General features: G+C 39.3%; 1 protein-coding gene across 7 annotated transcripts in view; it reads left to right on the top strand.

Moving 5' to 3' along the window:
* Positions 1-13,384: 13,384 nt before the first annotated feature.
* CCDC77 (coiled-coil domain containing 77) overlaps positions 13,385-22,350 on the top strand; it is a 32,074-nt gene continuing 23,108 nt past the window's right edge. Inside the window, exons 1-7 of one of the 7 annotated variants that reach the window (XM_086714365.1) lie at positions 13,420-13,489; positions 14,094-14,162; positions 17,273-17,327; positions 19,004-19,114; positions 19,531-19,657; positions 19,761-19,814; positions 21,615-21,858. In XM_086714365.1, coding sequence (XP_086570491.1) covers positions 19,777-19,814; positions 21,615-21,858 — 282 coding nt within the window. In that variant the 5' untranslated portion in view covers positions 13,420-13,489; positions 14,094-14,162; positions 17,273-17,327; ... (1 more) ...; positions 19,531-19,657; positions 19,761-19,776. Of the gene's footprint in view, positions 13,490-14,093; positions 14,163-17,272; positions 17,328-19,003; positions 19,115-19,530; positions 19,658-19,760; positions 19,815-21,614; positions 21,859-22,350 lie in introns of all 7 variants that reach the window. The other 6 variants (XM_086714367.1, XM_086714366.1, XM_086714369.1 and 3 more) reach the window with 6 other exon arrangements.

A 22,350-nucleotide genomic window follows, 5' to 3' on the forward strand; every position in this document is an offset into this window, starting at 1 on the left:
TGACCTTCCTTTTCCAGCAATTGACAACCCCAAGTCATCTCAACAGCAAGCACTTTACTACCACACGCTTCGTAAACTTTTCTCAATACGCTGTAAAGACTGGCAAACCTTCTGATCCTGCTTGTCAAAAGTTTCTGTGCCAGTGTACATCTCCACTTACTCCAAATTGTGGAAAATAACGTAGAAAGAACTAAAGAAGAAACTGAAAAGGTAGTTCGAGTATTAAATATTTATTGTAAGGAAGACTTCCTTTCCAGGGCTTTTTTTCATACTCCCTGTGCAATCTCGGCTACCCCAGGACCTGAATTACCAACTGTGGTTGATAACTCCCAAAACTGTATTTTCAGACAAGGTTTTTCTCTTGATTTCGAAACCAATACATCTAGCTACCTGCGAGACAACCCCATGTCGTCAATTCAAGTACCTACTGTTTTTTCAGTGTTTCCTGTTTCCGTGAATGACTTCACCTACTCAGTTGCCTGAGCCAGAAATCTAGAGCTAATCCTTAACTCCTCCCTTACTATGTACTATTGGGTGTCAAGTCTGTCTAGAGATTCACCTAAAAATCTTAAACCCACCCATGTATCTTCATCCTCACGTATCACTATCTTAAGTTCTCTCTCACCTGAACTATGATAGCTCAGTTCTTACCCCCCTCTCAAATCCCATTCCATTCAGTTGTCAGATTGCTTTGTCTAAAATCCAGAATACACCTTGTCCCCTCATCTCCAAACTCAACGATTCCAAACTCCTTTCTTATTTGCCACCTTACTCCCAAGCTTTGTGGTGGCTTTAATGCACTGTGCCTTCTCTCATCTCTGAGCCTCCACAGATAATGTTTCCTCTGTCTGGAACACGTTTGTACTCTCCTGACCCCACCCACAATTTCATATATCCCCTTTCTGACCTACTCATCTTTCATATATCAGTTTAAATATGACTTCCTCTGGAAAGCTTTCCTTAACCCTCTAGCGTCATTTACCCAACAGCAACCTGTACTTCCTTATCAAACTTTTTGGAATTTCTTCATTGCCATTCTTCCTCAGGCTGTAAACTATACGAAGGTAGGTGCAAGTCTGTTGTATTGACCACTGTAGCCCCAATTCCTAGAATGGTGCTTGGTGTATAGAAGGTATGCAATAAACATCTGTTAAATAAGTATCTGTTGAATGAGTGGGTGGATTCACCCAATAAATTTACTTTGTGTTTCATTGCCTCATCTACATTTACATATAACAAATTTTAAGACTCTACTAAGGTGTGGCATATATGATATCCCATCATTTGTTTATAGTATCCGTAAAAGTTAATGCCCAGTTACTACACCCACCAGCCTCAAACCCATACACAAACATTTGTTTCAGTTAGCCTTTGTTATGTAACAAACTACCCCAAAACTTAATGGCTAAAAAAACTTAGTGGCTAAAAATGAAAACTATTACTGCAATTCTGTGGGTTGGCAATCCGGTGTTTTCATGGTTCCCCTGGGATCACTTCTGCAGCTACAGGCGTCTGACAGCTTAACTGGAGTTGGAGGATCCACTATGGCCTCATCACATATCTGGCAGTTGGTGCTGGATGTTGGCTGGGAAGCCTCAGTTCTCCACATGACTTCTCATCCTCGATAGGATAGACTGTGTTTCTTCATAACATGGTCTTAACATTCCGGGAGTGTGAGAATGGAAGCCTAGGCCTAAGTCCTAGGATCCAAAATGTACAAGATCACTTCTGTCATATTCTGTTGGCCAAGGCAGATCATAAGGCCAGTCCAGATTCGAGAAGGTGGTGAAATGGACTACATATCTTGATGGGAAGAACAATTGCACATTGCACATTGCAAAGGGATATAGAGATGTAGAGAAAAGTGTGATTCGTCACACACAATTATAATGAGTCACAATAAAATCTGATTTAAAAATCAAATTTTTACTATTTAAATCTGAAAATCCACATTACTCACAACAGAAATAATGAAATTCTAAGTAAACCAAGTAACACGGAAATAATCATTAAATATGTAAATTAAAGTATAATTGTTTTGCTTTTGAATTACTAACAGAGCAGCAAAGCCTTGATTGATCCTCAGAATAAACACAAACTCCTAAAAGCTTTGTTTCTCTTACTTTTGATCTTTCAAGGTATACTTACCTAGTACTTTAAACTGTCTCCCTAGTATTTAAATTCATTCAGTGATTATCCTCAATCATTTATTTGCCTTAATATGCCTGAAAAATCTGTAGCAGTCACTTTAGCAGTGAGTCTATAAGAGAAACACAGTGAATATCTCTACTGGGGATGGAAAAAACTTATCCAGTTTTACCCACATGAGATTCTAATCCTCCCCTCCAGGAGTATCACCCACCCTCACCCCTCATACCCATCCCTTTGAGAATCACTATTGTAAAAGTTTCTTATGGTTTGTTTCCCTCTCTGTTTCTATCTTATTTTTGCTTCCCTTTCCCTATATTCATCTGTTTTGTTTCTTAAATTCCACATGAGTGAAATTGTATATTTGTCTTTCTCTGACTTATTTTGCTTAACATAATACACTCTAGTTCCATCCACATTGTTGCAAATGTCAAGATTTCATTCCATTCTTTTTGATCATCAAGTAATATTCCATCGTGTGTGTGTGTGTGTCTTCTTTATCCATTCATCAGTCGATGTTACATAACAAAGGCTCTTTCCATACTTTGGCTACTGTCGATAGTGCTGCCATAAACATTGGAGTACATGTGTCCCTTCAAATCAGCATTTTTGTATTCTTTGGATAAATACCTAGTAGTGCAATTGCTGGGTCGTAGGGTAGTTCTGTTTTTAATTTTTTGAGGCACCTCCATACTATTTTCCAGAGTGACTGCACCAGTTTGCATTCCCACCAACAGTGCAAAAGGGTTCCTCTTTCTCTGCATCCTCACCAATATCGGTTGTTTCCTGAGTTGTTAATTTTAGCCATTCTGACAGGTGTGAGGCGGTATCTCATTGTGGTTTTCATTTGTATTTCCCTGATGATAAGATGTTGAGCATTTTTTCATGTGTCTGTTAGCCATCTGGATGTCTTCTTTGAAAAAATGTCTATTCATGGTTTTTGCCCATTTCTTCACTGGACTATTTGTTTTCTGGGTGTTGAGTTTGACAATTCTTTATAGATTTTGGATACTCACCCTTTATCTGATATCTCATTTGCAAATATCTTTTCCCATTCTCTCAGTTGCCTTTTAGTTTTGCTAAACTAAAACTTTAGTTTTGCTGATTGTTTCCTTCACTATGCAGAAGCTATTTCTCTTGATGAGGTCCCAGAAGTTCATTTTTGCTTTTGTTTCCCTTGCCTCTGGAGACATGTCAAGCAAGAAGTTGCTGCGGCCAAGCTGCAAGAGGTTGTTGCCTGTTTTCTCCTATAGGATTTTGATGGCTTCCTGTTTTACGTTTTAGCTCTTTCATCCACTTTGAGTTTATTTTTGTGTATGGTGTAACAAAGTGGTCCAGGTTCATTTTTCTGCATGTCGCTGTCCAGTTCTCCCAACACCACTTGGTGAAGACACTGTCTTTATTCCATTGGATATTCTTTCCGGCTTTGTCAAAGATTAGTTGCCCATATGTTTGTGGATCCATTTCTGTGTTCTCTATTCTGTTCCATTGATCTATTTGTCTGTTTTTTTGTGCCAGTACCATACTGTCTTGATGACTACAGCTTTATAATATAGCTTGAATTCTGGAATTGTGATGCCTCCATCTTTGGTTTTCTTTTTCAACATTACTTTGCCCGTGGTTAATCAGCTCTAATGAGGGCTTTCTGCACGTAGTATGTTAATATTGACTGTCAATAGTGCTTGGGTCTCAGGGAAGAACAGTTAGGTATAGCTGTAGTTTACAGGTGCTGTTTTCAGTAGTTAAGCTATTCTTAAAAACTTTTGAGAAAAAATTAAATAATATTAAAAAATTATGTTTTATACAAAATTTGCTGTCCTTGGTGCTAGAATAGGATAAAATGAATATCCAACTCTGACAATCATCTAGCTAGGCTGTGATCTCTGAATTTATTAAAAAACGTAATAAAACTTCATAAATTCAGACTAATTGAAGGAAGGCAAATTGCTGAGAGCCAAAATTAAAAATTACTAAATTTGTAAGGAAAGGCTATTTCATTTCAAATATACTTTCTACCAGTGGTTCTCAAACTTTTTGGTCTCGGGACCATTTTGTACTCTTAAAAATTATTGAGAACCAGGCACCTAGGTAGCTCAGTTAGTTAAGCATCTGACTCTTGATCTCAGGTTAGGTCATGATCTCGCAGTTTGTGGGATCGAGCCCTGTGTCAGGCTCTGCACTGACAGTATGGAGCCTGCTTGGGATTCCCTCTTTCTCCTTCTCTCCCCCATCTCACATGTGAGCACTCTCTCTCTAAGTAAGTAGACTATTAAAAATAATAATAATAATAATAATAATAATAATAAATAATAAACCCCTTACATGTTGTATTAATCAGCTTTCTCCAGAGAAACAAGACCAATAGAATGGAGAGAGATAGAGAGAGAGAAAATGAGGAATTAGCTCACACAATTATGGAGGCCGGCAAGTCCAAAATCTGCAGTGTCGGCTAGCAGGCTGGAGTCTTAGGAAAGTTGATGTTCCACTCCAATGACTAGCAGGCTGGAAACCCAAGAAAGAAGATGGTTCAGATAAATTCTGAAGGCGCTTTGCAGGAGAATTCCATCTAGCTTGGGGAGGCTGGATTTGTGTTCTATTCAAGCTTTCAGCTGATTAAATGAGACCCACCCACTATGAAGAAAAATCTGCTTGACTCAGAGTTTATTGATTAAATGTTAACCTCATCCAAAAAAACCCCTCCAAGGTGACACATAAAATTAACCATCACACATGTTAATATATATATATATATATAATATTTTTTTTCTAAAAAGAATTTAGTGATAAAAGTAGCTTGAGTTTACATTTTTTGAAAAACTTTTTAATGTTTGGCTTAGTAAGACCAAGCTGGATTCTCATACCTGTTTCTGTATTAAATCTTTTGGGATATATTGTTTGGGTTGAAATATATGGGAAAAAATCCAGCATCACACAGATATATAGTTGGAAAGGAAATAGTATTTTTTCAATATTTAGCCCTTTCAGATAATTGTAATTACTTTTTCCTTTTTTTTTTTTTCATTTTAGAGAGAGCACGCAAGCAGGGGAGAGGGGTGGGGGAGGTGGGGAGAGAGAGAGTGGGAATCCCAAGCAGGGTCCACACTCAGTGCAGACCCAATGCAGGGCTCAATTCCACAAACTGTGAGATCATGACCTGAGCCAAAATCAAGAGTCAACCAACTGAGCCACCCAGGCACCCTGATAATTGTAATTTCTTAAAGGTTAGCAATATGGAATCTAAAACTTTATCAATGAACTTTTTGTACTCTGTTACATGAAAATGGTAGTCAACATTGTCCTTGAATGGATTTTTTACTCAGTCATGATTTTGTAACATCATGCATTGGTCATTTTGATAATATTATTTCAATATTATAACTGAGTTATATAGATCTTCCTAATGTTGATGCACATAATTATATAATATAAAAAAATCATAGCAATATTACCATTGATGTTCTCAGAAAATTGAGAGGCTGTCAAACTCAGAGTAACAGAAACAAGTTTTCCAAAATAATGATTTTCACTTATAGCTCAGATTTTCATTGTCAACAAATACCATCAGTTGTTTCCACTGAATAAATGGGCTCACATTGTTCATTTTCAAGAAAATGTCTGTCAACTACCTAGATCTAAATAGCCATGGTTTATCTGTTTGGCCTTCTGGTGTTACATGAAAAATGTGACTAATTAAGCTCATAAGTGCTTCTCCTTGAGAAAACCTTCCTGCTTCTGTACGTAGTAGAACTGCTTTCTTTATGTGTACTTCCTACTTCATCACATAGACTATTAAAAAAACATGTTCAAGAGTCACGGTTTACTAAAACTAATCATTTTTACTGCTTCATCATGGGCATTCTTTTTTTTTTAAGTTTATTTAGACAGAAAAAGAGAGAGAGAGAGAGAGAGAGCATGGGGGAGAGGAAGGGAGAGAGAGGGAGAGAGAGAATCCCAGCAGGCTCCACACTGTCAGCACAGAGCCTGATGTAGGGCTGGAACTGATAAACCTGAGCCAAAATCAAGAGTCGGGCACTCATCCGACTGAGCCACCCCCACACCCCCATCATGGGCATATTTAAATGAAACTGGCTTTTTTTCTTCTTAAACCATTAGTGTGTGTGTCGTGAAAACAATGACTACAAGTACAGTTTGGTGTTACTGCCATGATTCATGCTGAGGAACCAGTAGTTTTAGCCACCACTGCTTTTGCAGTGCAAATGTCAATGGCAAAAACAAAACAAAACAAAACAAAACAAACAAAAACAGGGTGCCTGGGTGGCTCAGTCGGTTGAGAATCCGACTTCAGCCCAGGTAATGATTTCACAGTTCATGAGTTTGGGCCCTGCATCGGGCTCAGTGCTGATAAGTGTGGAGTCCGGTTGGAATTCTCTTTCTCTCCCTCTCTCTCCCCGCCCCCCCCCCCCCGCTGTCTGTCTGTCTGTCTGTCTGTCTCTCTCTCTCTCTCTCTCCCTCTCTCTCTAAATAAAACATTAAAAATTTTTTTAATAAAAAAAGAAGGCAAATAGCATTTTAATGTTAATATGAAAATAATTTTGACTTCAAGACCTTCAGAAGATACTTCAGGGACCAACATTGGCCTGAGGACAAATAAGGATCTGTTGACCACACTTTGGGGACTGATGATGTCACAGTCCATGAGTTCGAGCTCGGCATCAAGCTCTGTGCTGATAACTCAGAACCTGGAGCCTGCTTCAGATTCTGTGTCTCCCTCTCTCTGCCCCTCCCTCATCCAGGCTTGCGCACTCTCTCTGTCTCTCTCTCTGTCTGTCTCTCAAAAATAAACATTTTTTAAAAAGACACATTTTTACATGGGTTTTGAGCAGACAGACTCTAAGTAGTCCACAAGGACAAATCAGTGTAGGAGGAAGAGATTCAATTTTTATGAACTCTAAAGGTTGAAAAGCTATGATTTAAAATGCTTCTATTAAATTTTTTTAAATGTTTATTTGCTTTTGAGAGAGAGAGAGAGAGACAAGTGGGGAAGAACAAGTGTACCCCCCAACATGGGGCTCAAACTCACAACCCTGAGATCAAGAGTTGTGTGCTCTACCAACTAAGTCAGTCAGGTGCCACAAATTATATTATTTTAGAAGCAATTACAAGGTGTTCTTTGAAGGATATACATGGTTTTACTGCTGAACAGAACAATTTACAGTGCACCTAAATTTATTGATAATCTTGTGCCTTGCCTTACAACAATCCATTATCTGCTGAGTACAAAAGAATAGATGATTAAGAATCCATTAAAGGTCATATAAATATAAGTCATATTCAAATAAATAATGCTAATATCTCGGGCAAACAAGCTGTGGGTACTTTGAGGGAAGATAGACATAGACTATGAATGTTCAAATAATCTGATTGGAAAGTAGTTGTTGATACCTTAATTAAGGGAGGAAAATAGTGATAATTTACAAGTAATTTCTGTAGACCTGCATTTTAGGTGCACATATTTTCACTAGTATTGAAGAAGAGATAAAATAAAAATCATCAATTACATATGAAGAATACGTCAAAGTTTGAAATTTTTTCAAAAACTGTGGAACTCTAAGGCAGTAGTGAAGCCAATAATAAAATTTAATTAGTATGTATTCTAGGAGAAGAAATTATATTCTAGGAGAAGAAAAAGAAATCACATATAGAAGAACTTTGGTTAAGAGGCTACATGTAGGGGCACATCGGTGGCTCAGTCAGTTAAGCATCCAACTCTTGGTTTCAGCTCAGGTCATAATCTCACAGTTTGTGAGTTTGAGCCCCACATGGGGCTTCATGCTGACAGCATGGAACCTTCTTGGGATTCTGTCTTCCTCTCTCTGCTCCTCCCCTGTTTGCTCTCTGCCTCTCTCTCTCTCTCAAGAATAAACATTTTAAAAAAAGAAAAGAAAATCCTTTAAAAATAAAATAGAGGCTACATTTATACCAGAATTTTGAACATAGAGACTGAAAGATATTTCATTTAAACATTAAGATATATAAAAGGAAGTTATAAAGGAAAGGATTAATTCAATAATGCATGGCAGCATTTCATAAGAATTGGAAATAACATACAAGGCTCTGTTTTATATCACTTTCAATGGCTCTGGTAGGCAAAATGATCTAAAAGATTTTTAAATGCAATATTTCAAATGATTATCTCCTTATTAATGTTATGGTAAAGGAAGAAGAAACATTTTAGGGGCCCCTGGGTGGCTCAGTCGGTTAAACATCCAGCTTCTGCTCAGGTCATGATCTCACAGCTTGTGAGTTCGAGTCCCATGTCGGGCTCTGGCCTGGAGCCCGCTTCGGATTCTGTGTCTCCCTCTCTCTCTCTCTCTGCCTCTCCCCAACTTGTGCGCTCTCTCTCTCTCTCTCAAAATTAAACAAACATTAAAGTTTTTTTTTAACTTTAATCATTTGAATCTCATTTGAATCTCTAAATCTGTGTTTGCCAAAATATTTGCATAATTTGTAAAGTAACGTATCAAGAGCTTCTACCTTAACAAACTGGGTGAATTCAAGAACAGAGTCAAATGCCATATTCCAAACAAACAAACAAACCAAACAAAAAAAACTAGGTGAGGTATTTTCTCATATTTGGTTTGGATTCACTCAAATTTATGTCAAGGACTTTATCAATAATTTTCTATGTCGCAGATGCCTTCATAGAGGACAGATAACACAGACCTTGTTCACTACTGTGTACCAACATACACATGACAATAAAAATACAAATAATAAACTAGAAGGAAATGATAAATGTCAGTCTTCTATCTTCTCTCTGCCCTGTGATTTTTCAAAATTAAAACATGGGTACTGGTTATTTATTTGTTTTCCTGGTGTAGGCTCCCTGGACAGGTACATTGTTTTTAAGTACTCCTATTTCCTTTAGTGTGTTTGTATGTGCATTGTCTATTTTTCTGTGATTTCTCAGAGGGCAAAAGCTATTATTTCTTAAATTTAGCATTAAATGAGGATGGGAAGCATACCAAAGGCATGCTTCAGTTCAATTTATTCTTACTTTGATATGTATTATTGTTATGAAGTCCATGGTTCTTACACAAATAAGAGAAACCAGAAGTTTACTTTTCAGTTATCTGTGTTGAGCTAATAAAAGTTAATTTTTCCAGGAAGGTAATAGTTCTTTCACCATAAAAAGAAAAACCAGCATGTGATGCTAAGAATGAATGGTGAGAGTGATTTGAGAGGGTTTTCATAGTTGTCAAGAAAGTAAAATTTGAAGAAAAGGTGAAAATTTGCAACAGTATAAAATGCCAGAAAGAATGAGATACGACAAGGTGTGATCATTCAGTTTAGCAATTAATAGATCATAGAGCAATTTCAATAAAGTTATGGAGTCAAAATCCAGTTTTGAGTGAGTTGGGAAGTGAATGGGAGATGAAGAAAAGGAGCCAAGCATGGACTCAATGTCCTTGGCTGTGGAGGAAAGGTTGGGTATGGAAACATGGAAGTTACTGAAGGAGAACCAAAGAATATCTTCACAAGCTAGTATACATGAGTGGGCCTCAGTGCTGAGAAGGAAGAACTAATGGAGAATTGGAGGCTGAAGATAGTAAGAGAAAAACCAAAGTCCCTAAAGAAGCAAAAGAAATGAGCATGATAAGAGCAGGGACACCCGTTCCTCTGAAGCAGAGGAAAAGAGGTAAATACAAGTACAGTGATGGTAAGTAAGCGGGTGAGAAGGCACGAAGTTAAGGCAGTTGATTACCTTGGGAAAGAAAGACAAAGATACTGGGAGGGCTCCCTTAAGGGTTTAAAGCAAATTGTGAATACCCAAAATGGCTCCTGTGGAAATAAGGAGAAAGAGCAAATATTTCTTGAGAAGTGTTGCTCTTCACTTCTGAGGGTTTCACTAAGGTTAGAGACCATAACTTTATGGTGATATCATTTCCCATAAATGGGAGACTGTTCCCCAGGAGCACACATAGAAGGCAAAAGGTAAGAATAATCTAAAGTACAGGGATTGGGGCACCTGGGTGGAAACTTGGTGGTGGGTTAAACATCTGACTCTTGGTCTCAGCTCCTGTCTTGATCTCAGTGTCAGTGAGTTCAAGCCCCACATTAGCCTAAATAAATAAATAAATAAATAAATAAATAAATACAATAAAGTGTAGTGCCATTACAACAGAAAGACAAAGAGATGAGATTGCCGGCAGTAACAATGTTATGCACCACAGAATTAAACTGAGTAGGAAAGTAAAGTCCCAGGGTGGGAGAATATACCAAGTAAGAGTTTCTCAGATTTGCCTTTCTCATAGCCTCCATATATATTCATATATACTCTTCCTCTTGTATTTTCCATTCTTTTTTAAGATTTTATTTTTAACTAATCTCTGCATCCAACGTGGGGCTCAATCTCACAACTCCGAGAACAAGAGTCACACTGTCTACCGACTGAGCCAGCTAGGTCCCTTGTATTTCCCACTCTGATTAATGTCACCTACTCCAGCTAATCTCCCTGTCCTGGATCCAGTTGATTGGAACTTTTAAAAAAATGTTTATTTATTTTCTTGAGAGAGAGAGAGACAGAGTGCGAGCAGGGGAGGGGCAGAAAGAGAAAGGGAGACAGACTCTGGAGCAGGCTCTAGGCTCTGAGCTCTCAGCACAGAGCCTGACGCGGGGCTCAAACTCACAAACTGGGAGATCATGACCTGACCTGAAGTCAGACGCTTAACCAACTGAGCCACCCAGGCACCCTGGAACTTTTTTTTTTAATCTTTATTTATTTTTGAGAGAGAGAGAAAGAGAGAGAGAGAGAGAGAGAGAGAGAGAGAGAGAGAGAGAGAAACAGAGAGAGAGGGAGACACAGAATCTGAAGGAGGCTCCAGGTTCTGAGCTGTTAGCACAGAGCCTGACATGGGGCTCGAACCCACAAACTGCGAGTTCACGACCTGAGCTGAAGTCAGATGCTTAACCTACTGAGCCACCCAGTCAATTGGAACTTTTAAATATTTCCCATTTTCCTCTTCATATTTCCATTTTTGCCTCCCTTGTTTAGTTAGGCATTTCCGTGAATTACCACGGCAGCCTCCCAGATCTTCAAGCATTGTCCTTAATTGATCCTCTGCAACCAGAGTGTTTTTTTAAAAAAATCAATCTGACATTGGGTGGTTGTGAGAGAGGGAGGGTTGAGAATAACCCTTTGACATGTGAATGAATGATGACACTTCAACCTTGATGTAGAATGGAAGAAGAGCAATCTAATAAAGAGAGGAAACACACCTGTGGAGAAGAATGTTATATATGCATTCATTCATTTGGCAACAACTTTTGAGCATCTGCTATGTGCCAGGCACTCTCCTAGATTCATTCTGCATATATAACATGAACAACAATAAAAGGACAGAGCTTACATTCTACTGGCAAGGGGAGACAAAATAATGAGCACAAGCAAATATATATTATTTTAGGTGCTGATAAGATCTTTTTAAATTTTTTTTTTTTTCAACGTTTTTTATTTATTTTTGGGACAGAGAGAAACAGAGCATGAACGGGGGAGGGGCAGAGAGAAAGGGAGACACAGCATCGGAAACAGGCTCCAGGCTCTGAGCCATCAGCCCAGAGCCCGACGCGGGGCTCGAACTCACGGACCGCGAGATCGTGACCTGGCTGAAGTCGGACGCTCAACCGACTGCGCCACCCAGGCGCCCCGAGATCTTTTTAAAAAGTACAGAAGGTAGGGAGTGGAAGGGTGGTAAGGGGGGATAGTGTAGTCAGAGAAGGGCTCAAGACTGATGACATTTGAACAGAAGCTATGCTATCAAAATACAATGACAAATTGCTAAATGAATATCAAAGCACAAGGGATTACTTCTAATAAAGGAGATGGTATTTGTATTGGCCTTGGTAGGGATTTTATAGGTTAAGATTCATGGAAAAGATCAATCCACATAAAAGGAAGGGTATGAGCCAAACCTGGGAAGTCCATGCTACATTCAGAAAATAAGTTATTTATTATATAATGAGATAAGTAGGATCAGGTTATGTCAGTATTTGAATGCCATATCACTCTCTGGACTTATTCTCTACTCTTTGGGGAGTCACCAAAAGTTTATGAACAGGAATATGACATGTCCAGAAATGTGCTTTAAAAAAAATAATCACCTTTTGTAGAATGGATTGGAGAAGGGAAAAACACCAGTTGGAAACCTATTGTAGTAATCCAAGTGAAAGGTGACGAGACACAGAGTAGCAATTAATAGGATGATATGTATTTAAGAACCAGTCTGAAGATAAGATCACCATGATTTTGCTTAAAATATATATATAAGGGAGGGCACCTGGGTGGCTCAGTCAATTGAGCACCCAACTCTTGATTTTGGCTCAGGTCATCATCTCACGGTTTGTGAGAGCCCCTCATCCAGTTCTGTGCTGACCGTGCAGAGCTTACTTGGGATTCTCTCCCTCTCTCCCAAAATAAAAAAATAAACTTTAAAATTAAATAAAATAATAAAAAAATGTAAGGGCCAAAAGAGACACAAAAATACTGATTTTTGGTGTAACTAATAGAGAAAAATCACAAGACAGCAAAAAGTAAATTTAGGAGATGTCAAATTCCTTCTGGACATCCTTAAGTCTTATACAGCAAAGAGTCCCAGCTTTTTCATAGCAGTAGTGACAGCTCAGAGGCTGAAGTGCCTTTCCCCCTACTCCTACCGTTTGTTCTTCTGCAAAGATGAGACTGCAATTGAGTTTTGAATTAGCTTACATTATTAAAGCCAGTTTCTCACATCTTTCAGGAAAAGGAAGCAGTGTCTGCTGATAAAAATAGTATTTATATACAGAACTCTCTGACGGTAGAAACTGAACCACAGGTCCTATCTTGACCCTAGGCCACCAGGTCATTGAAGGAGAAATTATATTCTTAGAATCTTCACCTTGATATAAGCTTGTAAATTGCAACACATAATAATCCTGTATCCATTGCATGATTATGCATCGCGTTTCTGCATGATTTTTTATGAAAACAAAGTAGTTGAACAAGTTTAAACTGGGGGTGCCCAAAATTAGTGCGTTCTGACCCCAAACACCACACTACCAGTACTGGGATGAACTGGGTTGCAAGCCATTAACATCCTCCACCAGGGAAGCTGCGTGCTGAAGTAAAACTACATTTCCCGGCTATCTCTGCGCGGTTAGACGCGAAGCGAGGAAGAGCGGGAATGGGGCGTGCCTCTGTGTGAATAGCCTTCCTATTGGCGCACAATCTAAAGGGCCGTGTAAACTTGTGGGCGATTGGACCGATTTCGTGCACGCTGCAAAGCTACCGGATTTAAGTTTTGTTTTTCGGTTGCGGGTTTCTGACTCGGAGGTTTAGTGTGCCGTGAGTACAGAGTTTTGGGTTTGGGATGCAGGACTGGGGGAACGGGCCTTGGGCTAGAAAAAATCTGGTGAGGGAGAAGTAAGTGTGGGTCCCGGAAGAAGGAAGTTAGGATGTGCAAAGTGAAATATTTTGAGGGTGCTGGAGGATTGGGGAGCCATAAACATGAGGGAGTCAACAGCAGGATGAAATATAAAAAAGAGTGTAGAATTTGGTGTCCTGGAAATGCGCTCCGGTATTCCCTCATCCCACAATAGTCTAACCCTCAATTTCCTCATTTGTAGATTAAAGTATAATAAAAGTATTTAACCGAGTTGTTATGGGGATAAATAAAATAAATGTCAAAGTACTAATCAAGATTTAATTTTAAGTAAACAGGCTGTATTAAAAAACAAAAAAAACCACTTAAATGAGGATATCACAGAGAGAGGAGTAGAAGCTAACTGAAACCCATTAATTTATCTATATTGATCTTTTGGGAGGTACTATAATGAGTAATGCCCATTTTCTATCTGCAAGGAACATACCCTGCCATGAGAGAAGTTATAGCAACAAAGAACTCTATTATGTTAACTTTTAGAGAATTACAGATGGTGTTCTTTTGCAGCTACATCATTTTGATAGATCAATTTGGATCGAGAGACTATGGAAAGAGATGGAGGTAGTTAGTTTTCAGGTACTAACTGGATTTCATTAAGTGAAGGGGGGAAGGGTGGGGGTGGATTGATGTATGTTCTAGCTGGAGGGAAGCTCACCAACAAAGGCATGGAGGCAAGAAAGTTATCTGCAACGGGAGTATTTTAGGGGAAGAGAGGGAAATTAGGGGAGATAGGTTTGGTCCTTAGATAGAGAGCCATGACATCCAGGCTGAGTTTCATTTAATGCATTAGGCTATGAGGAGCCACTGATGAATATTATGACTTTTAAGAATATGGTGCAAAGGGGAGCCTGGTTAGCTCAGTCACTTAAGCATCCAACTCTCGACTTCTGCTTGTGTCACGATTTCACAAGTCATGATCTCACATTCGTGAGATCGGCCCCATGTTGGGCTCTGTGCTGACAGCATGGAGCCTGCATGGGATGCTCTCTCTCTCCCTCCTTCTCTGTCCCTCCCTGGTTCTCTTTCTCTCTCAAAATAAATAAACTTAAAAAACAAAAGAATATGGTCCAAGGCAGACAAGGGGTGGGTAGAACAGTTAAGCCATTATAGTAGAGCTGGGAAGAAGATATGGAGATCCTGAATAAACATGGTGATTGCCCAGAGAGACTATATGGAATTTTCATATGGTTGGATGAAGGTCAAGAGAAGGAGTAATGAAATAATGAATGTTAATTTTAAAGTCCAGGTTGCTTATGAGATGCTGAATTTGCTTTGAGGTGCTAAAACATACGTGACTTGAGTGATTTTTTTTTAAGTTAAACTTTTTTAAGTTAGACATTTCAAACTCCAGTGGGACATATAGGTGAAAATGTCCATTACATATTGGACATTCAAACCAGGATATTGAAAGATGTCATTTGTTCATTCAGTAAGTAATTGTTAGTTACTCTGTGCCAGGTAGTGTTTTAAATAATAGAGGTAATCATAAATGCAGTGGGGATAATGATGTTCCCACAGAAATGGATAGAGGAAATAGCAAAGAAAGTTGAAGACAGAACCTTTTAAACCAAGAAAGGAAAATTTTCAGTAAAAAATAATAATCTCCATTTATTGAGCACTTATGTGTCACTGTTCATCCTTTTTATTCATTATTTCATTTAATTCTCACACCAACCTATGATATATGCTATTTTCCCCATCTTCCTTTTTTAAGTGTTTATTATTTTTTGAGAGAGAGGCAGGAGCAGAGAGGAATGGGGACAGAGGATCCGAAGCAGGCTCTGTGCTTACAGTTGTGAGCTTGACACGGGGCTGAAACTCAAGAACCATGAGATCATGAACTGAGCTGAAGTTGGACCCTCAACCAACTGAGCCACCCAGGCTCCCCTATTATCCTTTTTTTTTTTTTTTTAAGTTTATTTTATTTTGAGAGAAAAAGAGCAAGTGGGGTAGGGTCAGAGAGAGGGAGAGAAAGAATCCCAGGCAGGCTGCACACTGTCAACTCAGAGCCCAGTGTGGGGCTCAAACTCAAGAACTGTGAGATTATGACCTGAGCTGAAGTTGGATGCTCAACTGACTGGGCCACTAAGGCACCCCTAATTTCCCCCTCTTTAATAAGTAACTGAAATGTAGTGAGGTTAAATAACAGGTCTTGTTACACAGCTAATAAGGGACAGAGCTTATACTTAAACCCAAGTCTGTTTAACTTTAGAGCCCAAGCTCTCAACTCCCAATATTTTTTGAAAAGGTGGTCAACACTGTCAAATTAAGTATGCAAAGCAAGGAGTGACTTGTTGGATGGAGGGTGGGAAACCAAGAAAGCAGTTAAATTTATTCATTTGGATGTCTTGTGACCAAGAAGAATAACCAGTTCAGATGTTGTAGTAGAAGTCAGATTGTGAGAGAATAAAACTAAATGAGATGTGAATATAGATAACTTTTTATAGATGTGCAGTAGTCATAGGAAACAGGAGTGAGGACAGTCGCTGACTCGGAGGGGGAAGAGAGGTTACGGGTTGTGGGAGGACTCTCTTAAAGTTCCAGGTTACTTGGGGGCGGGGTGGGGGGTGTGCAGCGCGGCAGGGCCTGGCTGGCTCATTTGGTAGAGCGTGCAGCTCTTGATCTTGGGGTTGTGGGTTTGAGCCCATGTTGGGCTTTACTTTTACTTTATAAAACAAATAAAATGACTCAAGATTATTTAAAAAAAAAAAGCATTCCAAGTTACTCTTAAATAGTTTTAGAACAGTGGCATTCATCTTTAAGATGTCACCTGGATTCATAAAATGGGATATTCTTTGGCCATATAAAAGAATGAAGTACTGGGGCGCCTGGGTGGCTCAGTCGGTTAAGCGGCTGACTTCGGCTCAGGTCATGATCTCGCGGTCCATGAGTTCGAGCCCCGCGTCGGGCTCTGTGCTGACAGCTCAGAGCCTGGAGCCTGTTTCGGATTCTGTGTCTCCCTCTCTCTGACCCTCCCCCGTTCATGCTCTGTCTCTCTCTGTCTCAAAAATAAATAAACATAAAAAAAAATTAAAAAAAAATAAATAAAAGAATGAAGTACTAATACACGCTACAGCACAGATGAACCTTGAAAACATTATGTTAAGTGAGAGAGAACAGTACTAGCCAACCGCAAAGGACCACATACTATATGATCTCATTCCTATGGAAGTCCAAAATAGGGAGATCTATAGAAGCACAAAGTAGATCAGTGGTTGCTTAGAGTTTAAGGGGAGGGGGGGCACAGGGGTGATAGCTAAAGGGTAGAGGACTTCTTGAAGTGATGAAAATGTTCTGTAATTGTGATGGTTACACATATCTGAACATACTGAAAGCATTGAATTATATACTTTAAAGATTTTTTTTAAGTATTTATTTTTGAGAGAGAGAGAGTACAAGCAGGGGAGGGGCAGAGAGAGAAGGAGACACAGAATCTGAAGCAGACTCCAGGCTTTGAGCTGTCAGCACAGAGCCCGACGTGGGGCTCGAACTCACGAACTGCGAGATCATGACCCGAGCCGAAGTCAGACGCTTAACTGACTAACCAACCCTGACACCCCTGAATTATATACTTTAAACGAATGACTTTTGGAATGTGAGTTACTCTATCTCAATAAAGCTGTTTAAAAAAAAAATGTTACCCATTATCCTACTATACCAACCCAATTACCATTTCTATTTTCTAGGTTATTTTTTACAAAAGACAAATTGGCCCGACTTGGAGAAGTTTTGTGGAAGGAGGTGAGTAGTCATTTTAAAGGAGAGAGTGAGAGGGGTGCCTGGGTGGCTCAGTCGATTAAGCCTCCGATTCCTGGTTTTGGCTCAGGTCATGATCTCACAGTTTCTGAGTTCGAGCCCTGCATTGGACTCTGCAGACAGTGCGGAGCCTGCTTGGGATTCTCTCTTTCTCTGCTCCTCCCCTACTCACACTGTCTCTGTCTCTCTCAAAATAAATAAATAAACTTAAAAAATGTTTTTAAAGAAGAGAGTGAGAAAAAGAGATGGTATATTTGAAGGGTTGGTTGGTAGAAGAAAGCTAATGGAATGACAGACAGAAACCAGTATTCTAGCTAAACTGGGTAGACTGACCAGTAGAAGAAGATGTTGAACAGAGTCTTTCAAATTCATATTGAGGATTTTTAAAAAAATTTACTGAGCATCTACTGAACCAGGCACTGTTTTTAATGACTGGGGATTTAGCAGTGAAAACAAGAGATAAAAAATCCCTGCCCTTAGTGAGTTTCCACGATCCAGTGTGGGGAGTCAATAAGTAAAATATATCAGATAGTGATGAAGTAAAGCAGAGAAGGTCGGTAAGGGGATGCCAGAGTGGTCAGAGGAGACTCACCAAGAAGGTGACATCAGGACCCTCAAGCAGCGGGAACAAGCCGTATAAATGAATGGGAGAAGAACATCATAAATACAGTAGAAATGTGAAGTCTGAAGTAAAAATTTGGCATGTTTGAGGAACAGCAGAGCCCGGTGTTGTTGGAGCAGTGAGCAGGGGGAGAGTAGTAGGTGAGGTCACAGAAGTACTGGGGTAGTTGGACCATGTAGGACTTTGTAAACCATTTTAAAGATGTTGGTTCTCTGACTAAAACAAAACAGCTTGGAGGCTTTTGAGAAGAGGAGCTTTGTGGTTTGAATTATATTTTAAATAATCACTCTAACTGCTATGTTGCGAATAGACTGTGGGGGGCTGCTCTAAAAGCAGAAGCAAAGACACCAGTTGAAGAGGCTGTTGTAGTCATCCAAGCAAGAGGTTGTAGTGCATTGAACCAGGGCAGTATTGGCATGAGTGATCGTCAGATTCTAGATATTTGGATGGTAAAGCCAATAGGATTTGCTCACAGGGATCAAGTGTAGCATATAAGACAAGGAGAGGAGTAAAGTTTCTCCAACCGAGTTTTTTGTCATAAACAACTGGCAAGATGGAGGTAGTAATTACTGGAAGGTAGAATTCTGAGAGAAGAGCAGCTTTGGGTGGTAGGTATTTATTTAGCAGGAGCTTGGTTTTGGACCTGTTAAGCCTGAGAGACCTGTACGACATCTAAATGGAGATACGGAATAGGCAGTCAGATAGGCATGATCAGAGTCGAGGGCAGAGCCAGCGCTGGAGGGAGAAATTTGAAAACCATTAATGTGTAGATGGTATTTGAAAACTGACAGTTTCTGTGGTCACCAAGGCAATAAGTATAGAGAAAGATGAGGAAGAACCCTAAAAGTACATGAGCAGAATATTACATCATCTTGCTCAAAATCAAATGGGTTGACAAAGCATGCTCAATAAGACAGTTTTCTCTAAAGTTAATAAAATAAATTCTCCTCTCCCCTCCCTCCTTCCCTTTTCCCCTTCCTCCTCTCGGTCTCTTTCCCTTTTTCTCTCCCCCTTTCTCCTTCTCTCCTCCCTCTTTCAGAGAACATGACTGTGAGGTTATCTTCATGAAAATTTCTGTGATGAGGTTGTTCAAATAGAGGAACCCAAGGTCTGTATTAGCAATGGGAATGGAGATTGTAAATGAACTTTTGTAAGTAGTTTTTTCTTTCTCTAAGATAAAACAATGGATAAAGAACACCAAATAAGGATAAAATGTCAGTGGCTTTGTATTTATTTTAAATTTAGCATAACTAGTCCTCTACCTTAATTCCCATACTGTCCCTTACTTGTCAAAAACTTTTCTGAATCTCTCTTCTGTATCAGCAAAAGGATTGTAAATTTGTTTTGCATTGTTGCAGACAGACTTCATATAAAGGAGGCTTTTCTTTTGTGTGTGCTTGTCCATTCTGATTTTATTTGAAAATAAGAACAATGAATGCCTTATGAAAATTCAAAGTCAGATTTCCAGGATTTGGAACAACTTTAAAGAGTGCTATATTTTATTTATTTTTTATTTATTTTTAAGCTGGTTTTTGTTGTTGTTATTGTTGTTTTGTTTGTTTTTAGTAATCAGAACACCCAAGATGGGACTCAAACTCACAACCCTGAGATCAAGAGTCACATGCTCTTCTGTCTAAGCCAGCCAGGCACCCCAAGAGTCCTACATTTTAGGACAGCACGTTCTCACCAGCAGGTGCATCTGATGATAGTGGAGAGGGAATGAGTCTGTGCATCCCATCTTATACTGTTTTTTTCTGTTCCTGACCCCTCATTCTGAATTTTTGTGTGTTTGACAGGTGTGAAAAGGACAGAATGAACTTTACCCCAACACGAACCCCTGTCTCCAGAAAGTAAGCCATTTGTTTATTTTTGACTTGTTAAAGAATCAAGACTTCTGTAGCCTTAAGTGCAAGTTAACTTGGGAACTAGAAGGGTTTTAGAAGTGTATTTCCAAACTGTGGATTTAAACTATGTTAGACCTCATTTCTCTATTCTTACTATGTATTTTTCGGATTAAAAACTAGGACATATTAGGGGTGCCTGGCTCAGTTGGTTAAGCGTCTGACTCTTAATTTTAGCTCAGGGCATGATCTCACGACCCACATCAGGCTCCATGCTGGCAGCGCAACGTCTGCTTGGGGTTCTCTCCTTCTCTCTCTGCCCCTTCCCCGCTTGCACTTTCTCTCTCTCCCTCTCTCTCTCTCTCTCTCTCTTTCTCTCTTTCTCTCTCTTAAAATAAATAAATAAACATTAAAAACTAGGACATATTAAATGTTCATACCAGAATGCAGGCAGTTTGAGTGAGCCTGGTATAGTACCTGTGGATGCTGGACGACAGAGGGAACAATCAGCATACAAACAGGGGACTTTTAATTCCGGTTCTGCTATTGCTACACAATAGATACATCTCATCCTCGTGGCCATCGCTCCCCACTGCAGAATCTCAGAAGTACCTCTTAGTTCATCTACTAGCCTATTTCCCAGAGTTGTTATAAATAAAACTTCCTTTGAAAACATGAAACATTAAGTAAAAGAGTATTTCTGTCATGAGCTTTTAGTGATTGAGAAAATACTAAGTTTTTTTTCCTTCCTGATAGCTGAAAGTAAATTTTAATATCTCTTCTGTACATGCTCACTTATTAAAGGTGTTGACCATGACCTTCGTTAGCTACAACTCTGGGCTTCCGGTATAAAGTTTCTCCACACTGCTGTGTATTTTGTTATGTTGTAAATTGTAGAGATTTAGCCAAACTGGATTAATTTTCACAGGGTTTCTTCACTTCTGGGCTATTTGTTTTCCAACTTTCATTCTTTTAGCTGAAGGCTCTTACTTGCTAAACTTCTTGTCTTGCCTTTGATTAACCTTTGATCTGGTCTAGTCTTGGTCTGTGTAATTCAGATGTCTCTGATGCTAATATGATTGTGTGCTCACTAACTAGCCTATTTTCTAATCCTGAATCTTATATTTATCATTCCCTTTCTTAATAAGTTTGCCACTTATATGCTTGTTCCTAAGAACAGTTTCATTTTGCAAATTATAATCTTAAATGGCAGTACCTTCTATATACGCATCTCCATACATTTTTCCATTTAATACCGTTTGGGTGATTCAGTAATATTTGAGTATCTCTAATTCACAGTTTCTAATAACTTTGAATAATGTTCCATTTATATGAATATACCACAATTTATCCATTATCCTATTGAATGGATGGAAGGCTTACCATTTTTATTGTTACAAACAATGTCATTGTAAACATTTTCTTACATGTCAGCTTGTATATATGTGCATGAGTTTCTCTAGGACAAGAGGAGTAGCAGTTTTACTACAGTGTATAGTGTTCCGTTGCTATGCATCTGAAGAGCATTACATTTTCTGTTACTACCTGGTCTTACTTGGGTGATGTTTCATTTTTCTAAATGATCTTTTTATCCTTCTAACATGTATTTTGAATCTATCTTTAAGCCTTTAATACTTGGAAACCAGTTCACAAGATTTGTCACTAACCTGAAACATCAAACTTTGAAGGCTTATGAGCACCTTACTTCTAGCACTTTAAGAACATAAACCCCTTTTTTATTTAAGAAATTATAATGTTTCATAAACGTCCCCACAGTTTAATGAACTTGCCCTTTGTAATGTCACATAGGCTGACAACTGCCTCCAAACATGATGTTGCCTGTGGCTTCAGTGGTCCCACCAACTGGAAGGGAAAGTCTTTCTTGGATTCGGTGGAGTCAACTCCCTTGCCTTCCACACAAGATCGTCTGGCTGTCCTCTGCCCTTCTCAGGAGCTTCTGGAATATTACCAAAAGAAGATGGCTGAGTGTGAGGCAGAAAATGAAGACCTGTTGAAGAAACTGGAACTCTACAAAGGAGCTTGTGAAGGACAGGTGAAAGAGATGGTGCATTGTGCCCTTTCAGGACTCTGATGGAGTCCATTTGTTACTGAGAGAAGTGCCAGCTTGTATCATAATCACATATTTTATTTAAAGTTTATTTATTTATTTTGAGAGAGAGAGCACATGCACTCATGTGAGCCAGGGAGGGGCAGAGGGAGAGAGAATCCCACGCAGGTTCCATGCTGACTCGGGGCTTGATCTTACTCGTGAGATCACAGCCTGAGCTGAAATCGAGAGTCAGATGCTTAAATGACTGAGCCACCTCTTCACCCCCCCCTTTTTTTTTTTAAGTTTATTTATTTTGAGAGGGAGTGAGAGCAAGTGGGGGAGGTGCAGAGAGAGAGAGAGAGAGAGAGAGAGAATCCCAAGCAGTCTTTCCACTGTCAGGACAGAGCCCGTTGCAGGGCTCGATCTCATAAACCATGAGATCGTGACCTGAGCTGAAATAAAGAGTCAGATGCTTAACCAGCTGAGCCCCCTGGG

Source organism: Puma concolor, chromosome B4, assembly GCF_028749965.1.
Source record: "Puma concolor isolate L17-30 chromosome B4, mPumCon1.1.hap2, whole genome shotgun sequence".
Lineage (NCBI taxonomy): Eukaryota > Metazoa > Chordata > Mammalia > Carnivora > Felidae > Puma > Puma concolor.